This window comes from Pseudorca crassidens, chromosome 2 (assembly GCF_039906515.1).
Source record: "Pseudorca crassidens isolate mPseCra1 chromosome 2, mPseCra1.hap1, whole genome shotgun sequence".
In the NCBI taxonomy this organism is placed as follows: Eukaryota; Metazoa; Chordata; class Mammalia; order Artiodactyla; family Delphinidae; genus Pseudorca; species Pseudorca crassidens.
The window spans coordinates 113,051,246-113,067,828 of NC_090297.1; the positions used below are offsets into that span (position 1 = coordinate 113,051,246).

General features: G+C 49.3%; 2 protein-coding genes across 6 annotated transcripts; one reads left to right on the forward strand and one right to left on the reverse strand.

The window, feature by feature from the left end:
- Nucleotides 1-2,675: 2,675 nt before the first annotated feature.
- On the reverse strand, nucleotides 2,676-9,725 carry ISG20L2 (interferon stimulated exonuclease gene 20 like 2). Of its 2 annotated transcripts, XM_067728226.1 has the most exons (4): nucleotides 9,586-9,725; nucleotides 8,119-8,964; nucleotides 5,831-6,031; nucleotides 2,676-5,119 (listed from the first exon to the last, which is right to left on the reverse strand). In XM_067728226.1, exons 2-4 carry the CDS (start codon nucleotides 8,848-8,850, stop codon nucleotides 5,006-5,008), a joined length of 1,047 nt encoding a protein of 348 aa, XP_067584327.1. In that variant the 5' UTR covers nucleotides 8,851-8,964; nucleotides 9,586-9,725; the 3' UTR covers nucleotides 2,676-5,005. The 2 variants fall into 2 exon arrangements, with proteins under 2 accessions (XP_067584327.1, XP_067584326.1); XM_067728225.1 differs by having other exon boundaries at nucleotides 8,119-9,714.
- Nucleotides 9,655-16,522, forward strand: METTL25B (methyltransferase like 25B). Of its 4 annotated transcripts, none has more exons than XM_067728223.1 (8): nucleotides 9,655-10,418; nucleotides 12,840-12,964; nucleotides 13,158-13,310; nucleotides 13,774-13,836; nucleotides 14,071-14,214; nucleotides 14,667-15,148; nucleotides 15,567-15,751; nucleotides 16,180-16,522. In XM_067728223.1, the coding sequence occupies exons 2-8, from the start codon at nucleotides 12,860-12,862 to the stop codon at nucleotides 16,299-16,301; spliced, it is 1,254 nt and encodes a 417-aa protein (XP_067584324.1). In that variant the 5' UTR covers nucleotides 9,655-10,418; nucleotides 12,840-12,859; the 3' UTR covers nucleotides 16,302-16,522. The 4 variants fall into 4 exon arrangements, with proteins under 4 accessions (XP_067584324.1, XP_067584325.1, XP_067584323.1 ...); XM_067728224.1 differs by having other exon boundaries at nucleotides 9,656-10,418; nucleotides 13,203-13,310; XM_067728221.1 differs by having other exon boundaries at nucleotides 9,661-10,418; nucleotides 13,118-13,310.
- The last annotated feature ends 61 nt before the right edge of the window (nucleotides 16,523-16,583 follow it).

A 16,583-nucleotide genomic window follows, 5' to 3' on the forward strand; every position in this document is an offset into this window, starting at 1 on the left:
GGATCCCTATTGCTGGCCAAGGCTAAGCTTGGCATCCCTTCCCCCTACTCTTTCAGGATCCCCTGTAGCTTACTTCACCTGCCCCCTCGTGAGCCACCTTATGCTCTACTGGCTTTGTCCATTGGCATCCTAAGACTTCTCACTCCTACAGCAACCTTCACCTGCTTTTCTTCAGAGCCAAGAAAGAGCAGTCCACACCCACTCCTCTCCTTCCTCACCTCCAATTTATTCTCCAGCCCACGTCAGCTGAGCTTCTGCCGCCTTCCCCACCACCACCACAGACATTGCTGAGATCAAGGGCACCAAATCGCTACAAAATAGACCCTTTTCTTTGCTCTCAGCTTACTGGCTCTCCGTGCTGTTAATGCTATCTCCTCCCTCCTGGGGATTCTCCTTAGCTGTCCTCTTACCCAATAGCCCTCTCTCAGACCTCTCTTCTTCCAGCAGCTTATAAGGATGGGTACTTCCTGAGACTTTGACCTTCTGCTGCTCTTTATACCTTTATGTATAAAGGCTTCGTTCCAATCCAAGGCTTCCATCCCACTGCTACACTCTTGTCTCTAAGCCTTAGTTTCCAGCCCCAGATCTCTTTTACTCTGCTAAACTCCAGTCTGGTACATCCAGCTGCTGGCTGGACATCTCCATTTGGGTATCTGCAGGCAGCTCAAAGTCAAGTCAGTCAATACCCAAGTCATCCTCCTCAAAAACCTGCTCTTCTGCCCACCATATTCTCTGTCTTGGTGAATGGTACCACTGCTGTCTATTCACTGTAATTCAGAAATATCAAGGCAACCTTTAATCCTCTTGCCCTGATCTCTAAGTCTTACTGACTCTACCTCCTCAGTGATGATCATATACATCTTCCCACTTCATTAATTCAGGACTCCATCACTGCTCATCAAATTAGTCAAACAGAAGAACTCAGCTCCTGGCCCTTTCCCAATCCTGCTTCCATTGGGCTGCCAGCGTCGTCTTCCTAAAACCCAGATCTGACCACATCACTCCCCTGCTTTAAATCCTTGCAGGATTTAAATTTAAATTGAAATTAGTTTACTGGTTTCTCTTCTTCAGGTTGCCGTAAGCAACTCGGGGTCACAGGCCGTTTCTCTGTGCCTAGCACAATGCCTGGCACATAGCAGGTACTTAATAAACATTTGAGTGGAAGGATTCCAAGCCTCATCAGGTGCTGCCTGAATGTGTTAACAGCCAAGCAGGGCAGCGGTTAAGAGCAGAGGCTTCAGACAGGCAGACTTGGCAGTCTGAATGCCAGCACCACCAACCTCCAGCTATTTGGCCTGGGGAATATTTCTTCCTTTTTGTCAGCCTCAGTTTCCTCAACTGTTAAATGGGAATACCTCCACCTACCTTACAGAGAATGGGACAATGCTCCTAGAGGACTCAGCACAGTGCCTGACACAGAGAAGCACTCTATAAATGGTTGCCATTATTATTATTAATGACAGCAACCATCAGTTAAACTTCAAGGTTAGAAAAGAACCCCAGAATTTTAATGCTAGAACCACTGGGGCTCCAAGAAACAAACTGACTGACCATCACGAATTTAGTAAGTGGCAAGATCAAACTTAAAACCTAGTATCAATACAACAATAAAATACTGTTATGGGCTGTTTTGTGGACTTGCCCTTAATTACAGGGTAAATGAAAGAGCACTGTGAACAATGATACGTAGACTGTAGATGTAGGATATTCATAAATGCACTTGGCATATTGCATACATGGGAATTTGCGTCTCTAAACTTGCACTTGTGCTAATGTGTCTTGGGGTAAGTTCATAATTACAGTGCTGTTCATCCTTCCTATCGTCAGCTGTAACCATCTGTTAAACTAGGAATCAAATGATTCCTTTAGAGCCTTAACTCGATCAGTGGTTTTTTTTCTTTTGGCCACACCGTGTGACTTGTGGGATCTTAGTTCCCCAGCCAGGGATTGAACCCACGACCTTGACAGTGAGAGTGCAGAGTCCAGTGGTTAACGGGACGGCCAGGGAATTCCCTCAATCAGTGGTTCTTAAGGGTAGAGAGAATGGCAGTGCTATCACCTGAAATTTCAAAATACATCCCCCCTTACCCTTCTGAGAATCACTTTGTTACATGAAATTTTAAGATCAGTAATGTGTTTGGCATGATAACACTTCTCACACCCTTTTCCCTTTATCCTTCTCACCTGCAGAAGGGGGCCTTGGCATTAGAAAACATTATTATGCTATGAAAAGAATGCTATTGGAAGAGCATGTGTTTTGTTATACGTATGCTCCACTCTGAAGAGCCTTAATACCCAAGACAAAACAGGACTTGCTGATTGCTATTTCCATAGTAATCTGCAATGGGGCTTATCTGTCATCAGTTGGATGAAGCCTGGGAACAGAGGGGCAGAGAAAGAGGGGATTAAAATACAGGGATCCCCAGGGCTTCCCTGGTGGTGCAGTGGTTAAGAATCTACCTGTGAATGCAGGGGACATGGGTTCGAGCCCTGGTCCAGGAAGATCCCACATGCCGCAGAGCAACTAAGTCTGTGCTCTAGAGCCCACGGGCCACAACCACTGAAGCCTGCGCGCCTAGAGCCCGTGCTCCGCAACGAGAAGCCACCCCAATGAGAAGCCCGTGCACCACAATGAAGAGTAGCCCCTGCTCGCAACAAAGAACCAACGCAGCCAAAAATAAATAAATAAATAAATTTATTAAAAATATAATAATAAAGTACAGGGATCCCCAGGCACCTTGCAGGGTGAGCTGGGCTCTGACCAGGAAGTGTGATAAGAGAAGAGTAAGAAAATGTCTGCAAGGTCCTCTGGGCTCCAGGTTCTTCCTGGTGAGCTAAAGTGAGACTGAGCTGTTCCCAATGCTGGACTGAGGGCACCTGAGTGGGGGGTGAAGTGGAGCATAAAAGCCAGTTGCTACTCACATGGATGGACCTAGAGATTATCACACTAAGTGAAGTAAGCCAGAAAGAGAAAGACGAATACCATATGCTATCACTTACATGTGGAATCTAAACTATGACACAAATGAACTTATCTATGAAAAAGAAACAGACTCAGAATAGAGAACAGACTTGTGGTTGCCAAGGGGAAGTGGGGTGGGGAAGGGATGGATTGGGAGTTTGGATTAGCAAATGCAAACTGTTATATATAGTAGGGATAAACAACAAGGTCCTACTGTATAGCACAGGGAACTATATTCAATATCCTGCGATAAATTACATTGGAAAAGAATATGAAAAAGAATGTATATATACATGTATAACTGAATCACTTTGCTGTACATCAGAAATTAACACAACATTGTAAATCAACTATACTTCAGTGGAATAAATTACAAAGCCAGGTACCCTAAAACTTGAACTCAAATGAGAATTTTCCACATATATTCTAGTTTACTGATCACAATGTAAGTAAGACTCGCCTTCATTTCAAATAAGACTTGTATCCCCGCTTTTTGGTGTAGCCTTCCTTGATTAATCCCACTTAGAGGTGTGTAAGGACGCCTAGCACCTCTTTGTGAAGTGTCATGGACACTACATATTTTGGGTTCAACAGGAACCAACTTGCTCAGAGCTCAAAGGCTGCCTGTGCAAGCAGATCCTGTAGCGCAGGACACAACAGCAAGACCACATGTGGGGTCCGGTTTGGCTGCAGGAAATTCCCTTCTATGGGCAGCCATGACTGTGACTCTGGCCCCTGGAGCCAAACTAGCCACTCAAGAGGGCACAAGCCTTGGTGTATACATGGAGTCTGCGTTCTCTCAAGACAGAGTGCAGCGATCCCAGACACAAAGTCAGACCTGTGATTCACCTTCCCAACATGAGGGTGTATACCACCGAGGAAGAGCTGGCAGGAGCGACCAGGCTGGCGTCATGAAGCACCCTTCTTCCCCGGCTCCATCCCTCCCGCACGCCCACTCTCTGAGTCACTCTCTTGGTCACATACCCTCTGTGTGAGGGTGTTCGCATGGCTTGGGGTGTCACTTTAGGTGTGCTCGTTGACTTGTGGTAGGGACGAGGACAAGGCAGCAGAGCACATGGGCTACACACAAAGGCTTGGTCAGCGCTTCTTGATGACTTCCAGCAAACCAGGGCCCAGTTAGTGTCATTCACACAGACCCTGGACCCCCTATCAGAATTACAGCTCTACAGGATCCTGTGACAAAGCTATTTAACGTGAAGTTATAAAGAAAACATCACACAATTGTTTTTCCTTTATAAAAATTTATCAAGGGAATAATTTGAGTTTTAAAAGGCTTGGTTTAGCAAAGTAAAAGACTAAAAACCATTAAAACACTTTGAATTCTTCTTTAACCTTCCAAGTGGGGTCTAAATTAAATAAATCCTCTATCACTTTAGGAAAGAGGCTGCTTTCCTAAATCCGAAAAATTGATTTCCAAGTCACACTCTCTTACCTCTACTTCCTTGTAACCCTAAGAACTAAACCTCACCAGGGATGGCTCCTCTGGAAGTCAAGGTGGAAAGAACAGGTGATATCCCAACACAGACTGGATGTAGACTCTGAGCCAAAAAAAGTCTGAGAGAAACTGTGATCATACAAGTTATCATCCAGCAGGATACTTTTGGCAAGTTCAACACGGTGCTGCTAATTACTTGAGAACAAAAGGCATAAAATGAGACATATGGTCACCCTAGTGATAAGGCAGTTTGGGAAACTACACTTCCCAGTATGCCCTGCCCCTTGAAAGTCAAAAGGCTTTCCCAGGAGCAAAGCACCCTGGGACCCATGGTTAGCACCATTTAAGAGGTAAACAGCCTTCAGGGCTGGGTTCTGACATGGAGCCTTCCTCCTTCCATGGAACACTTAACAACACCTGAGGTGAAATTTTAATGGATTTTAAGTCTGGGGTGGAGCCTCACTCTCCCCAACAACTCTAGTTTCCAAAGGTGTAGAGCTGGTAGAGCTGTCCACTGGTCCACTGCCCTGTTCTCCTGGGTGTGGTGCTGCCTCTGCCTCCCCACACCACCAGTGTCCCCACTGGCACTAGTCTTTTGGGGGATTCTGGGCCAGGTGCTGTTCCCACTCAACTTCGACCAACTTGTACAGCTCCATGGTGGCCTGAGCATCTTCCACAGAGGAATGTCCGCTTTTCCCAACCTGAGAGAAGGAAGAAAAGGGAGGAAGAAAAGAACATGAAGCTACAAGAGACTGTTTCTTCCCTTCCCAACTGGCTCCCTCCAACCCACTGATGCTGCTGCTTCTGCAGGTAGCGGGCTACAAAGGTAGACCTGTGGTGAGAGCCTACTCCTTACCTCATTTCAGGGGTTCAACTCCTATGCTACTGTCTGCCTCAATCCTTTCTGTAGCAACATGGACATACCATATTGTTCTACATTCTTCTGTAGAGGCGCAACAAACCAGACCATAGACAGGCCTTCTGAGTCTTCCACCTTCCCCAGTTCCTTAACTGATCTGTATATGACATGTGTCTACAGCCTCATGCCAGGCAGGCCATCCCCTCTTTGACTGCCAAACATATGAAATACATAAGAGCCTCTTGCATCCACTACATGGTCTTTTAGACCACCACAACTACCTGCTTTCTACTTTTCTTAGTTAGGGTTTTATCCCCACTTTCAGGCTTTTTTCCTTTTCCAAGTATCCTTTGGAACACTCTGGGAGGTAGAGAACAGGAATAGTTATCCCTATGTAGAGATGGACCCCTTTGCCCAAAGCTCTTCCCATCAGAGCATCCCATCCAGATCTCTCTACAACCAGAGGAATTTGAGGGTCAGAGCCTGGAGAAAGGCAGCAGGAGAGCCTTCAGTGTCCAGGCCAGAGGTCTGGCAGCATTTGGGAAGACGCTACCTGGATGTCCCGGCTCAGCAGCTTCTTGGTGAGATGCTTCAGAGACACGGTTGCATTCTCTGGGCAGTCGGCCTTACGGTTGAGGAGGGGGATATGGGAGGTGTCTCGGGTGAGGGACTTAGGGTGAAAATACTGAAGGGCTTTGAAGTCATTGTGGATGGCATGCCCCACCACTATCTTCCCTGTGAGAATCTTCAAGATCTGAAACAGGCATGGGAGAAGAGGTGGTGAGGAACAGCATTCAAAGATGTAGCCCCTGCATCTTCAAAGCCCAACATGGCTGCTTAAGTCCTTCTAGGTTCTTTTAACCAATTGCCCACCTGCCTCATCCTTGAAATGCCCTCTTCCACAAGTTTTCTTTCACCTGAAATCTGTCTCCTCTCCCCAGGGTAAAAGTAGGTATTTTCTATGGTGTAACCCTGTTTGGATTTACATCACCAGTGGCACCTTATCTCCACATTAATTTCTACCCCAATGTGATGTTCATGTAACTACCTAGTTCAGTCCTGGCTTGATACCTGAAGTTCTTTAACCATGATCATTATGTTGGCCTTTGACATAGGCTGGGATAAATGTTGTTAAAGATGGGCTCCAGGAAGGTACTGGAAGCCCCAAATTATATGCAAATAGATATGCATATGTTTGCCTTTTTTTGGGGGGGGAATCCATGGCTTTCATCAGATTCTCAAAGAGCCTACAAGCCATAAAAGGTTAAGAATTGGGAGTTCCTTGGCAGTCTAGTGGTTAGGACTCGCACTCTCACTGCCTGGGGCCGGGGTTCGATCCCTGGTTAGGGAACTAAGGTCCTGCAAGCTGTGAGGTACAGCGCCCCACCTCAAAAAAGAAAAAGATTAAGAATCATTTATAGACTAAGGCTGCAGAGGGAAGTGATCAAGTGCCCACACTTATGCTGCTTTAACAAATCAGTCCCGGCGCTTCATAGCTCCTCCTGCTCATAACCAGAGGGTATTTACCAGCTGGTCAGGAACCTTATTCACACCATTCTTGGAACCAAATAATTTCTCACCATTTCAGAATCTTAAAGCATAAGAACATACTGCCAATGACTAAAGAATATGTCATGAGCTCTGAAGGCCATTACCAAAATGGGGTTCCAAACAGATTGTGAACAAGAGCAACAGGCCTGGAATCAATGCCTGGCCTCCCAATGGGACCCCTTGGAAGGGAAAAGACTCATCTGAATGTACCTTAGTCTCATACCCCAGCTTGGGCACTGGTTTTTATGATGAAAGCCAGATATAGTCCAATCAACTTGGTATTTAGTTGCTCCTAACTGCACCTGCAGTTTACTGACCACTAACACCTTTACTTCACATTAATTTCAACATATAGCCTGCCTTAAAGCTAAGTGGATTTGCTCTTTCAGGCCCACCCCATCTTCTGCCTCTCCCAAGCCTTTGCTCAGCTATGCCCCTGGTGCACAGGATGTTCTTCAACTCTTCAAGTTCCTTCTAAAATCCAGCTGTTCCACCTCTGATGAAATTCCTCCAACTGACTGCTCTGGCATATGAGGAATTATTGGAACAGTGTGTGTCTAGAGAAGGCAAAGAATGTGGAGCTGAAATTACAAAGAAGTGGACCAAAGGCGCCCTCTGGAGGCCTTCCAAGACCAGCAGGCTCCCTTCCCCTTCACATTTACCGGCTCACCCTCCTCTCCTGTTCATTTGTTGGGCCTCCAGTATTCAGCATAGGACTTACAGTGGCTAGGTTTGCTCAGTGAGTGAGATGAGAACCCCAACATACCAGCCCGGTGTCTTTTATCCCCTCCACTGCAGGCTACCTGTTCCAGTTATACAAATATGCCCCAGCTCCTTCTGTCAATGTTCTGCCTTCTCCTACCACCAACTTTCCACATTGCCACAGGCTACTTCTTGCTTGGGAAGCCCTCTCCACCTCTCTATTCTCAACCCTAGACCCCACCTCTACAAGGCATTCTCAAATTGAGCCCTTTCCCCCTGGCACTCATGCCTGTTGCTCTGTCCATCACTGGCTGATATTTCTCTAGCAGATTCCCGGTTCTCCAGATGAGGATTCCACTTGGGACCTAAAAGATCTTAATAAAGTTCGTTACACCCGCTAATTGTAACTTTCCAGACTCTCACCACTCCTTATCCCAACAGAAAGCCTTCTTCATCTGCTACTCCACCCACTCCATCCCTCCCTCCACAATCCTTCGGCGCCTCCCCAGGGTGATATTCTTTGCAGAAAAATGATTTGGACCTCTCCCCACCCACCCCGCTGCTACCACCATCTCCCATGCCTCTCACCTGGCTCCGAGCAATCTTGAAGGGTGTAGCATTCACCATGTGCTGCTTCCGGATACCGCTCCATCTGGTCCGGTAGTCCACAATGTGGCAGGGGGGAAGGATGTACTCATCATAAAGCACATCTCCGCTGTAGCTGACAATGCTACATCGAGCCAAGGAACTGACATGCCCCTTGGGTCCTGTGCCCACCATCTCACAGTCAATTGCCACCATCTTCGTTGGCATCTTCTGGGATGCTCCAGGGTATTTATTCTCTGAGTGAGCTTGGGTGGAGATCTGTGGGGCAGTCTTCTGAGGAGGGTTCTTCTGGGAGCCCTTCTTCTGGGGGCGAATTGGGAGGCTCTTGATCTTTGGTAGGGCACTCTGGAACTCCCCCAGCAAATCTACTTTAGCCACAACAGAACCAGCTTTCTGTGAAGGAGCAGGGGTCAGCCAAGGCACTGCAGCTTTCTTGTCCAGGGACTGCTCTGACCCACTGCTGGAAGCAGCAGTCTTCTTTTTTGGAAGGGGAGGGGCCTTCCAAGTGCCATCCACCTTGGGAGTGTCCCCTTTCTTTGAAGATTCTGAGCGCAACTTAGGGACCTTGCTAGGGGGCTGCTGCTTCTTATTCAGAAAGCCTTTCCTTTCCAAGAGCCGCCGCTTCTTGACAAATTTTTGGTGCTTGGCATTGCCTTCTAATGCCCTTCTGGGGGGAGGTTCGCCAAAATCCAGATTGAGGAGTAAGGTAGACATGATGACGGTGGATGGTGGGAGAACAGTTGGGAAAAACAGCTTACCAATGAGAAGATGGACAACTCATCCTCTGCTGAATCCCATAGGCCAACATCTGGAGGTTTGTAGTATACCCTGGGGAAGAAAATAATCCTGATAACGGAGTCCATAGGCCTGGGAACCAGTAAGATAAGACCCATCTCCGTAGGACTTAAAGGAGAGAGGAAAGACATCAGAGTAACCTCTCAGATAACGTGAAATGTGAAATGATGGAAGGAGGACTTCCTTCTGAACCAGGAAGCCTGGGTTCCGGGGAAGCCCCACAATTCTCCAGCAGTATGGTATTAGGAAGGCCATTTCCCCTCTCTAGATCTCAGTCTCATTTGTAAACTGAGGGGGTTGCAGGGCCAACCATCTGAAACTCTTGTGATCTGGAACGCCAGAATAGGTGAGCTCTATCATTTGCCCAGGGAAGGAACGTCTAAGTATGCTCGAAGGCAGTCACAGGTTTGACATAGTTGACCTCTGAATTACCCAGGCATCCCCAGCGCGGGTCCTAAGGACAGAGATAGAAATTCAGGCACCCATTTCCCTCATCTCCACGTGAAGGAAATCTCCACATGCAGCTCACTCAAGTCCTTCTCCCAAGAAAGGACCTTTGACAACACATATTAGCGGAGGGGAAAACCGAGGCTGGGGACAGCACACTCTGGTCGTCCAAGCCACGGAGCCAGCTTCCCACCCTCACACACCTACCTCCCAGATGGGCCCAGCTAAGACCGGAAGCGCCAGGAGCCGGATGCGGAAATTGGCGCGCGTAGGCGAGGCCCGAGCCGGCAGGCTAGCGGATTGGAACGCGCCGGAGGCCGGGCCCGCGTACCCACAGCGCACCTGCCTCCGGGAGCGAGGCCAGGGATTCCTAGTGTGTGAGATGCGGCGGCGGCGGCGGCGGCGGCGGCGGCGGCGGCGGCGGGGCGGCGTGGGTGGGGGCGGAGGCGGGATGCTCTCCCCGGCCCCTCTAGCCCAGTGGAGGTACAATTCGAAGGTGTGAGGAGACCGCTACAAACTGGCACTGCACCGTGCCGGAGGCCCCGGGCCTCACTTCCGTTAGAAGAGGGAAGTGTATGGGAAGGGGCGGGATCTGGAGGCGGGACCTGGAACTTGGCCCGCCCCACTCCTTGAGGTGGGCGCCGCGGCACGCCTCTGTGGCGTCACTGCGCTGGCACCGCCTCCCGGTTTGCGTCCAATGCTGACAGCTTCGGTCTATGGGACGTCGCGGCCTGTGACGTCAGGAGGGCGCCTCAAGTCTTCAACCCCAAGCTCGAATCCCGGAAAGGCGGCGTCTGGGACCGGGTTCTGAGCGCTTTCTTCCGGTTCTGCAGAGCTGAGCCAAGCCCGGGTCCCGGACGCGCGTAGTCCTGACCCAGGTTACCGCCTCACTGCATTCTCCCTCCCCGCGCCACCGGCTGGGACCCGGAATGCCGGGGGTCTCCGCCCGGGGCCTCTCTCACGAAGCGAGGAGGCAGCTAGCTGTGAACCTCACCCGGGTCGTGACGCTCTACCGTTCCATCCTGGACGCCTACATCATTGTGAGGCCACAGGGTTGTGGGTGGGGTGCTCCTGGTTATGTGGGTGGCTCCCTAGCCACGGCAGGGGAAGAATGTAGAGTTAGCTTCTGATCTCTTTTCTAATGTTTATTCAGTCTCTGTCTGTACAAGAAAGGGTTAAAGCTGGGGCAGCCCCCCCCCCTTCTTTTTCTTTCAGATGACCTAAATATTAATAGTTTTAGCATCTAGGTTGTTTTTCTAACCCTCTCAAGTCCAGAGTAATAAAATGCATGGACATTTGAGCCATGCTGCTGCAGCTACGTTAAACTCTCCCAGAAACATGTGAGGTGTTTCGAGAACACACATGTTCATTCATTCAAGCTTTGAATAAATTCCTGGCTTTGCAGTGTAATGGACAATTCCAACTTTGGAGTTGACAGACTTGGACTAGAATCCTGCCTCCCCTACTGTGTTAACCTTAGGCATAAAAAAAAACATTCCTCCTAGCCTCAGTTCCTGAGCGGTAAAATGGATCTCTTTTTGAAGGATCATTGTGAAGAATAAATGAGATGATGTATAAATGGCACCAACATCCACCGAATTGTTCAGCTCCCAAACCCAGAAGCCATGCTCGATTCAGCTCTTTTCTTCATTGATCTACCATCCAGCCCTTCAACAAGTCCTATTGGCTCAACTTCCAGAATAGATCCAGATTCACCCATTTGTCTCCATTGCCATTGCTACCACCCTAGGACAAGCCAACATCATCTCTCTCCTGGACTACTTCCTAACTGATCTCTCTGTTTGCTTCCTCTCCTCCATACCCAGTTCTTCACAAAACAGCCAGATTAATCTTTTAAAAATGTAAATCTCACCAGGACACTTCTTGCTTCTTAGGTATTTTGATGAAATTGTAATTCTTTACCATTACCTATAAAACCCTACATGATCTGTCCCCTGCTCTCTTTTAAACCCCATCACATTTCAGTCTCTCCCACATTCACTGTACTACACTGATCTGTACACTACTGATCTGCCTGGAATGTTTTTCCTCCACAGAAAGGCAATTGAGTAGGGTGGTTAAGAGCAAGAACTCTAGAGTCAAATTGGTTTCAAATCCCAGCTGTGCCACTTACTAGCTTTTTGACTTAGACAGAATACTTAATTGCTGTACTTTGGTTTCCTTATCGGTAACATGGGGGATAAAAATAGTACTATCTCATAGGGTAATTGTGAGGATTAAATGCATTAATATACGTAAAATGTTTCAGACAGTGCCTGGCATATTATAGTATTCTGTGTTTGCTATTACCTGAATTTTTAAAAATTGAGATAGAATTGACATTTTAGTTTCAGGTGTATAATATAGTGATTTGTATATATTATGAAATGATTACAGTAAGTCTAGTTAATATCCATCACCGTACATAGCTACATTTTTTTCTTGTGATGAGAACTTTTAAGATCTTCTCTCAGCAACTTTCAAGTGCACAGTACTTTCAAGTATACAATACAGTATTATTTACTATAGTCACTATGGTGTACATTACATCTCCATGACATTTATTTTGTAACTGGAAGTTTGTACCTTTTGACCCTCCTCACCCATTTTACCCACCCCCACCCCCTGACTCTGGCAACCACTGCCTGAATTTTTTTACATGTGTTGTTTCCTGTTCATCATTCAAATCTCAGCTCAAGTGTCACCTTCTCAGACAAGTCTTCCCTCATTGCTCTAAAATAGTACTGTCTCAAACTCTCCATTGTTACTGTTTCATTAGTGTTTTAATGTCTATGTGGCATTTGATGTTATCTGAAATAATTTTTTAAAATGTAAGCTCTGTAAGAGCAAGGATCTTGTCTGTCTGCTTCATTGTTTGTATCCCCTGAGCCTAGGATAGAACTTGGTGCCTAACCAAAGCTCCAGAATTTGTGTTGAATAAATGAATGAATAAAAATACATTCTGGCAGGGAATTCCCTGGTGGTCCAGTGGTTAGGACTTGGCGCTTTCACTGCGGAGGGCCTGGGTTCAATCCCTGGTTGGGGAACTAAGATCCCACAAACCACGCAGTTCGGGCAAAAAAAAAAAAAAAACACCCAACATTCTGACATATATAATGTCTGGCACATCTAATGGTAGGTTACTAGATGGTAACACTAATACTGGGCGTCAGTCACTGTGGTGTTGAGGATGCAGATGTGAAGCCACCATCCCTGCCCTTTAGTTGAGTGGAGGAAACAGACACATAAATAAGTGGGGACACTGCTAAAAGGAGAGATGTGTCCAAAATGCAGTTTGGGCTCAGAGGAAGGAGGGGGAGGCTAGAGCAGGCTTCAGAGAAGAGATGACAGCCAATGAGTAGAGGTGCCTGTTAGTTGCAGCCAGTGGCCACGTGTTGAGTGGGGCAGGGAAGAATGGGAAGAGTAGTAGCCTGTTGATTGCTTCTCCCTTTCCCCTACAGGAATTTTTCACAGACAACCTATGGGGCACACTCCCTTGCTCATGGCAGGAAGCCCTGGATGGACTGAACCCGCCACAGCTGGCCACACTGCTGCTGGGGAAGCCTGGGGAAGGGGAAGTGGCCAGGTATGGGCAAGAGGGCACCTGTGTTGGGGGGCTTGGTGCTGAGCCCTGCAGGGAGCCATTGCTCAGAATCTCACAAGGGCTTCCTGGGTTGTAAACTTGCACACTCAGGATGCAATGGGACTATTCACTGGGGGCCTGGGTGGGCTATCTCAGGTACAGGTCGGTGTGGCCACTCACCCTGCTGGCCCTGAAGTCCACAGCCTATGCCCTGGCTTTTACCCGGACGCCTGGGTTTCAGACCCCCTCAGAGTTCCTGGAGAACCCCAGCCAGAGTTCCCGACTGACAGCTCCATTCCGGAAACATGTCAGGCCCAAGAAGCAGCATGAGATTCGGAGGCTGGGAGAGGTGAGGAGATGGCTGGGGTATAGGTGGTATCTGGGAGCCTGGGGACTCCTTAAGCCTATGGGTTACAAAGGTGTGGGCACCTTATATTACCTGCAGGACCAGAGGCCCCAGAAGGTCCCTTCCTTGTCAGATACACTATAATCATATCTTCATCCTTTTGCTGGGTTGTTTGGTGGCTGTATTTGAATCACTGGCTTAATCTTGTTCTGATAACCTTCACAATCTGCTCACGGCTTCACAGCAGGGCTCTTGTTCTGTGGAGGAGACTGAATCACTAGCCTGAGAGGAGCAAAGACAGTAGCCTGAGCCTGGGGTCAGCACACCCCATTTTGGTTCCCATGTCTCTTGTCTCTTCCCTCTACCCATCTTCCTCTGCCATCTTCAGCTCCTCCACCCTCATTATGGGTGTTTGCCCTGGGAGCCAACACCAATGGCAGGAGACCTTTGTTCCCTCCTCTTTCAGTTGGTGAAGAAGCTGAGTGACCTCACAGGCTGCACCCAAGTTGTGGATGTAGGCTCAGGCCAGGTGAGCCAGACCCCTAATGTTCTGGTTTTTTGTTGTGGGGCTAGAACAGCTGGAAGACAGGTTATCGGGCCACAGGCCCAGGGAGGCAGGTGCTAAGGAGTGGTAGAAGCAAGCTGGGCAGAATTTAAGCCTTCTGGGGGCCTAGGACCCAGGCGTCCAAACCACAGATAGGGAGGGGGACAGTGGAGAGGACACTGAACGGGGCTGTCTCCACCCTCCCTCTCGGGACTCCAGGGCCATCTCTCCCGCTTCATGTCCCTGGGGCTGGGGCTGATGGTGAAGAGCATTGAAGGGGATCAGAGACTGGTGGAGAGAGCCCAGCGCCTAGACCAGGAGCTCCTGCAGGCTCTGCAGAAAGAGGAGAAGAGGAACCCACAGGTAGACCAGCCCTTCCTGCAGCCAGGACCGTGAGAGCAGGGTCTGCTTGGCTGGAATTGGGCACCAAGGCTAATTCCCTCTTTTAAGTTTCTCAGCTTGACATGGCGTGTCTCTATTTCTGCTACCCCTTTCCCAAAGCCTCCTCATATCTTAAAGGCACCTTCTAGTTAAAAAAGTGCTTTCCACACCGATACGTCCTTCTCACAGCCACCTGTAAAAAGTGGCCAATCAAATGAGGAAGCTCAGACGAAAAGACCTGCAGTTACTAATAACAGACCCAGAATCTATCCCATCTCCTGATTTAAAGTTCCACTTTCTCCTCTGCCCCAGTTTCTCCCCCACCTTCCTCCTTGGGAAGGAACTCGGAGGACAGATCCATTCCAGTGGCTTGAGGTGGCACGGGGACGGGAAGCCGGCTTCCCATCTGCCTCTGTTCTGTCCTGCCTCCACAGGTGGTCCACACTGGCCCTCGCCACCGCCCCCACCATGTGGTTAGGTGGGTAGACCCCACGGCCCTGTGTGAGGAGCTCCTGCTTCCACTGGAGAACTCACCTCAGAGTGAGGCCCGCTTGCTGCTGACAGGCCTCCACGCCTGTGGGGATCTGAGTGTTGCCTTGCTGAGGCATTTCTGCCGCCCTGAGGTGGCGGCCCTGGCCTCAGTGGGCTGCTGTTACATGAAGCTGAGTGACCCCGGTGGCTACCCACTGAGTCAGTGGGTGGCTGGGCTGCCCGGCCGTGAACTGCCCTACAGGCTACGGGAGGGGGCCTGCCACGCCCTGGAGGAATACGCTGAGCGGCTGCAGAAAGCAGGCCCTGGCCTCCGAACCCACTGCTACCGGGCAGCACTGGAGACAGTCATCCGGCGTGCCCGGCCCGAGCTCCGTCGGCCAGGCGTGCAGGGGATCCCCAGGGTCCACGAGCTCAAGATTGAAGAGTGAGGCTGGGGAGTTGGGGGGGGGGCGTGAGGAGGGGGGTATCACCTACTGGAGGTATGACTCCCCTCCCACCCTCAACTGTTTAGCATGTCCTGAAGAAAATCTAAACGTGCTGGGAGGAGGGGAGTGATTTTGAGTTCTGAAGCAGCTTCAAACTTTCTTTAAAAGGCAGTTGTCACTCTTTTATCAAGTTTTTGAAATGCTAAAAATATGGCTAAATAATTGGACAGATTAGGATGAAAATAAATTTTTGGATTGATTTGCTATTGGACAGACAGCTCACAGCCAGAAAAACATTTAAAAATGCCTTAGGGTGGCAAATCTATTAGAGCTGGAATTGAATTAGGAATGGACAGTTTGAATGGGGGAGGAGGGTTCTAAAACCAAACTGAGTGCTGTCTGTGGCTGACCCCACAGATACGTGCAGCGGGGGCTCCAGCGGGTGGGGCTTGACCCCCACCTGCCGCTGAATCTGGCTGCCCTTCGGGCCCACCAGGCCCAGGAGAACCGTGTGGTGGCCTTCTTCAGCCTGGCCCTGCTGCTGGCCCCGCTGGTGGAGACACTGATTCTACTGGACCGGCTGCTCTACCTTCAGGAGCAGGGTGAGGGTGGCCAAAGCAGGGACCCAGGGCCAGAGGGGCTGGAGTTCTAGGGCTCTCCTTCAGGTCCTGGCCCCTGCACCTGCCAGGACTAGGTTCCTTGCTGTGGTGATTCTCAGACCAGCTGCTTCAGAGTCAGATGGGGGAAGGGGAACTTGTTAATGCAAATTCCTACTGAATCTGCCTGTGGTGGTACCTCCCTGAGGTGCATTTTAAGCCAGCATCCCAGGCACTGAGAACCTACGATGTGCTGCAGACTGCCTCCTCCCGAGTCAGTGTCTCGGGCACTCATGTTCCTGGAGAGCTGGGTCTCCTTAGACCCCCTGGAGCCTCCCCCATGGGGAAAAGGGGCTATGCCTACAGGCTAAGCAGGAAGTGGCTAAGAGTCTGTTCCATTTCTCCCCTTCTGAGTAGCCCTGCCTTTCTCATAGGCTTCCATGCTGAGCTCCTGCCCATCTTCAGCCCCGAACTCTCTCCGAGAAACCTGGTTCTGGTGGCCACCAAAAGGCCTCTGGGTGAGACCTTCTCTGTTCTGGAGACTGAAGACAGCTGACACAGCCTGAGGAAGGGCATATCTCAGACCCCATCTGAAACTGCCAGGTACCACACTGGGTGGCGGAGTCTTCACCCACCTCCTCAGCCAGAGAACCAGCATCCTCCGTGGAATCCTGGTTCCCTACAAACCTTCAGCTTCATACCCTTTCTCTCCCTCTGTGTGTTATGTAACATTATGCAAAAAGTTATTTTTAATTTATTAAAAAATTGAAATCTTTACTTCTCTGTCTTTTCTATTAAGTATAGGAAAGGACAGACATGCACCCTCCCTACCGAATCC

Excerpts from the sequence above, each read along its gene's own strand:
- ISG20L2 (XM_067728226.1), bottom strand. The coding sequence starts at position 8,850 with ATGTCTACCTTACTCCTCAATCTGGATTTTGGCGAACCTCCCCCCAGA. Across the intron at positions 6,032-8,118 it reads TCAAGATTGCTCGGAGCCAG|ATCTTGAAGATTCTCACAGG; the intron begins GTGAGAGGCATG and ends TGCCTGTTTCAG. Across the intron at positions 5,120-5,830 it reads TGCTGAGCCGGGACATCCAG|GTTGGGAAAAGCGGACATTC; the intron begins GTAGCGTCTTCC and ends TCCTTCTCTCAG.
- METTL25B (XM_067728221.1), top strand. The coding sequence starts at position 10,308 with ATGCCGGGGGTCTCCGCCCGGGGCCTCTCTCACGAAGCGAGGAGGCAG. Across the intron at positions 14,215-14,666 it reads AGGAGAAGAGGAACCCACAG|GTGGTCCACACTGGCCCTCG; the intron begins GTAGACCAGCCC and ends CTGCCTCCACAG. Across the intron at positions 15,752-16,179 it reads GCTCTACCTTCAGGAGCAGG|GCTTCCATGCTGAGCTCCTG; the intron begins GTGAGGGTGGCC and ends CCTTTCTCATAG.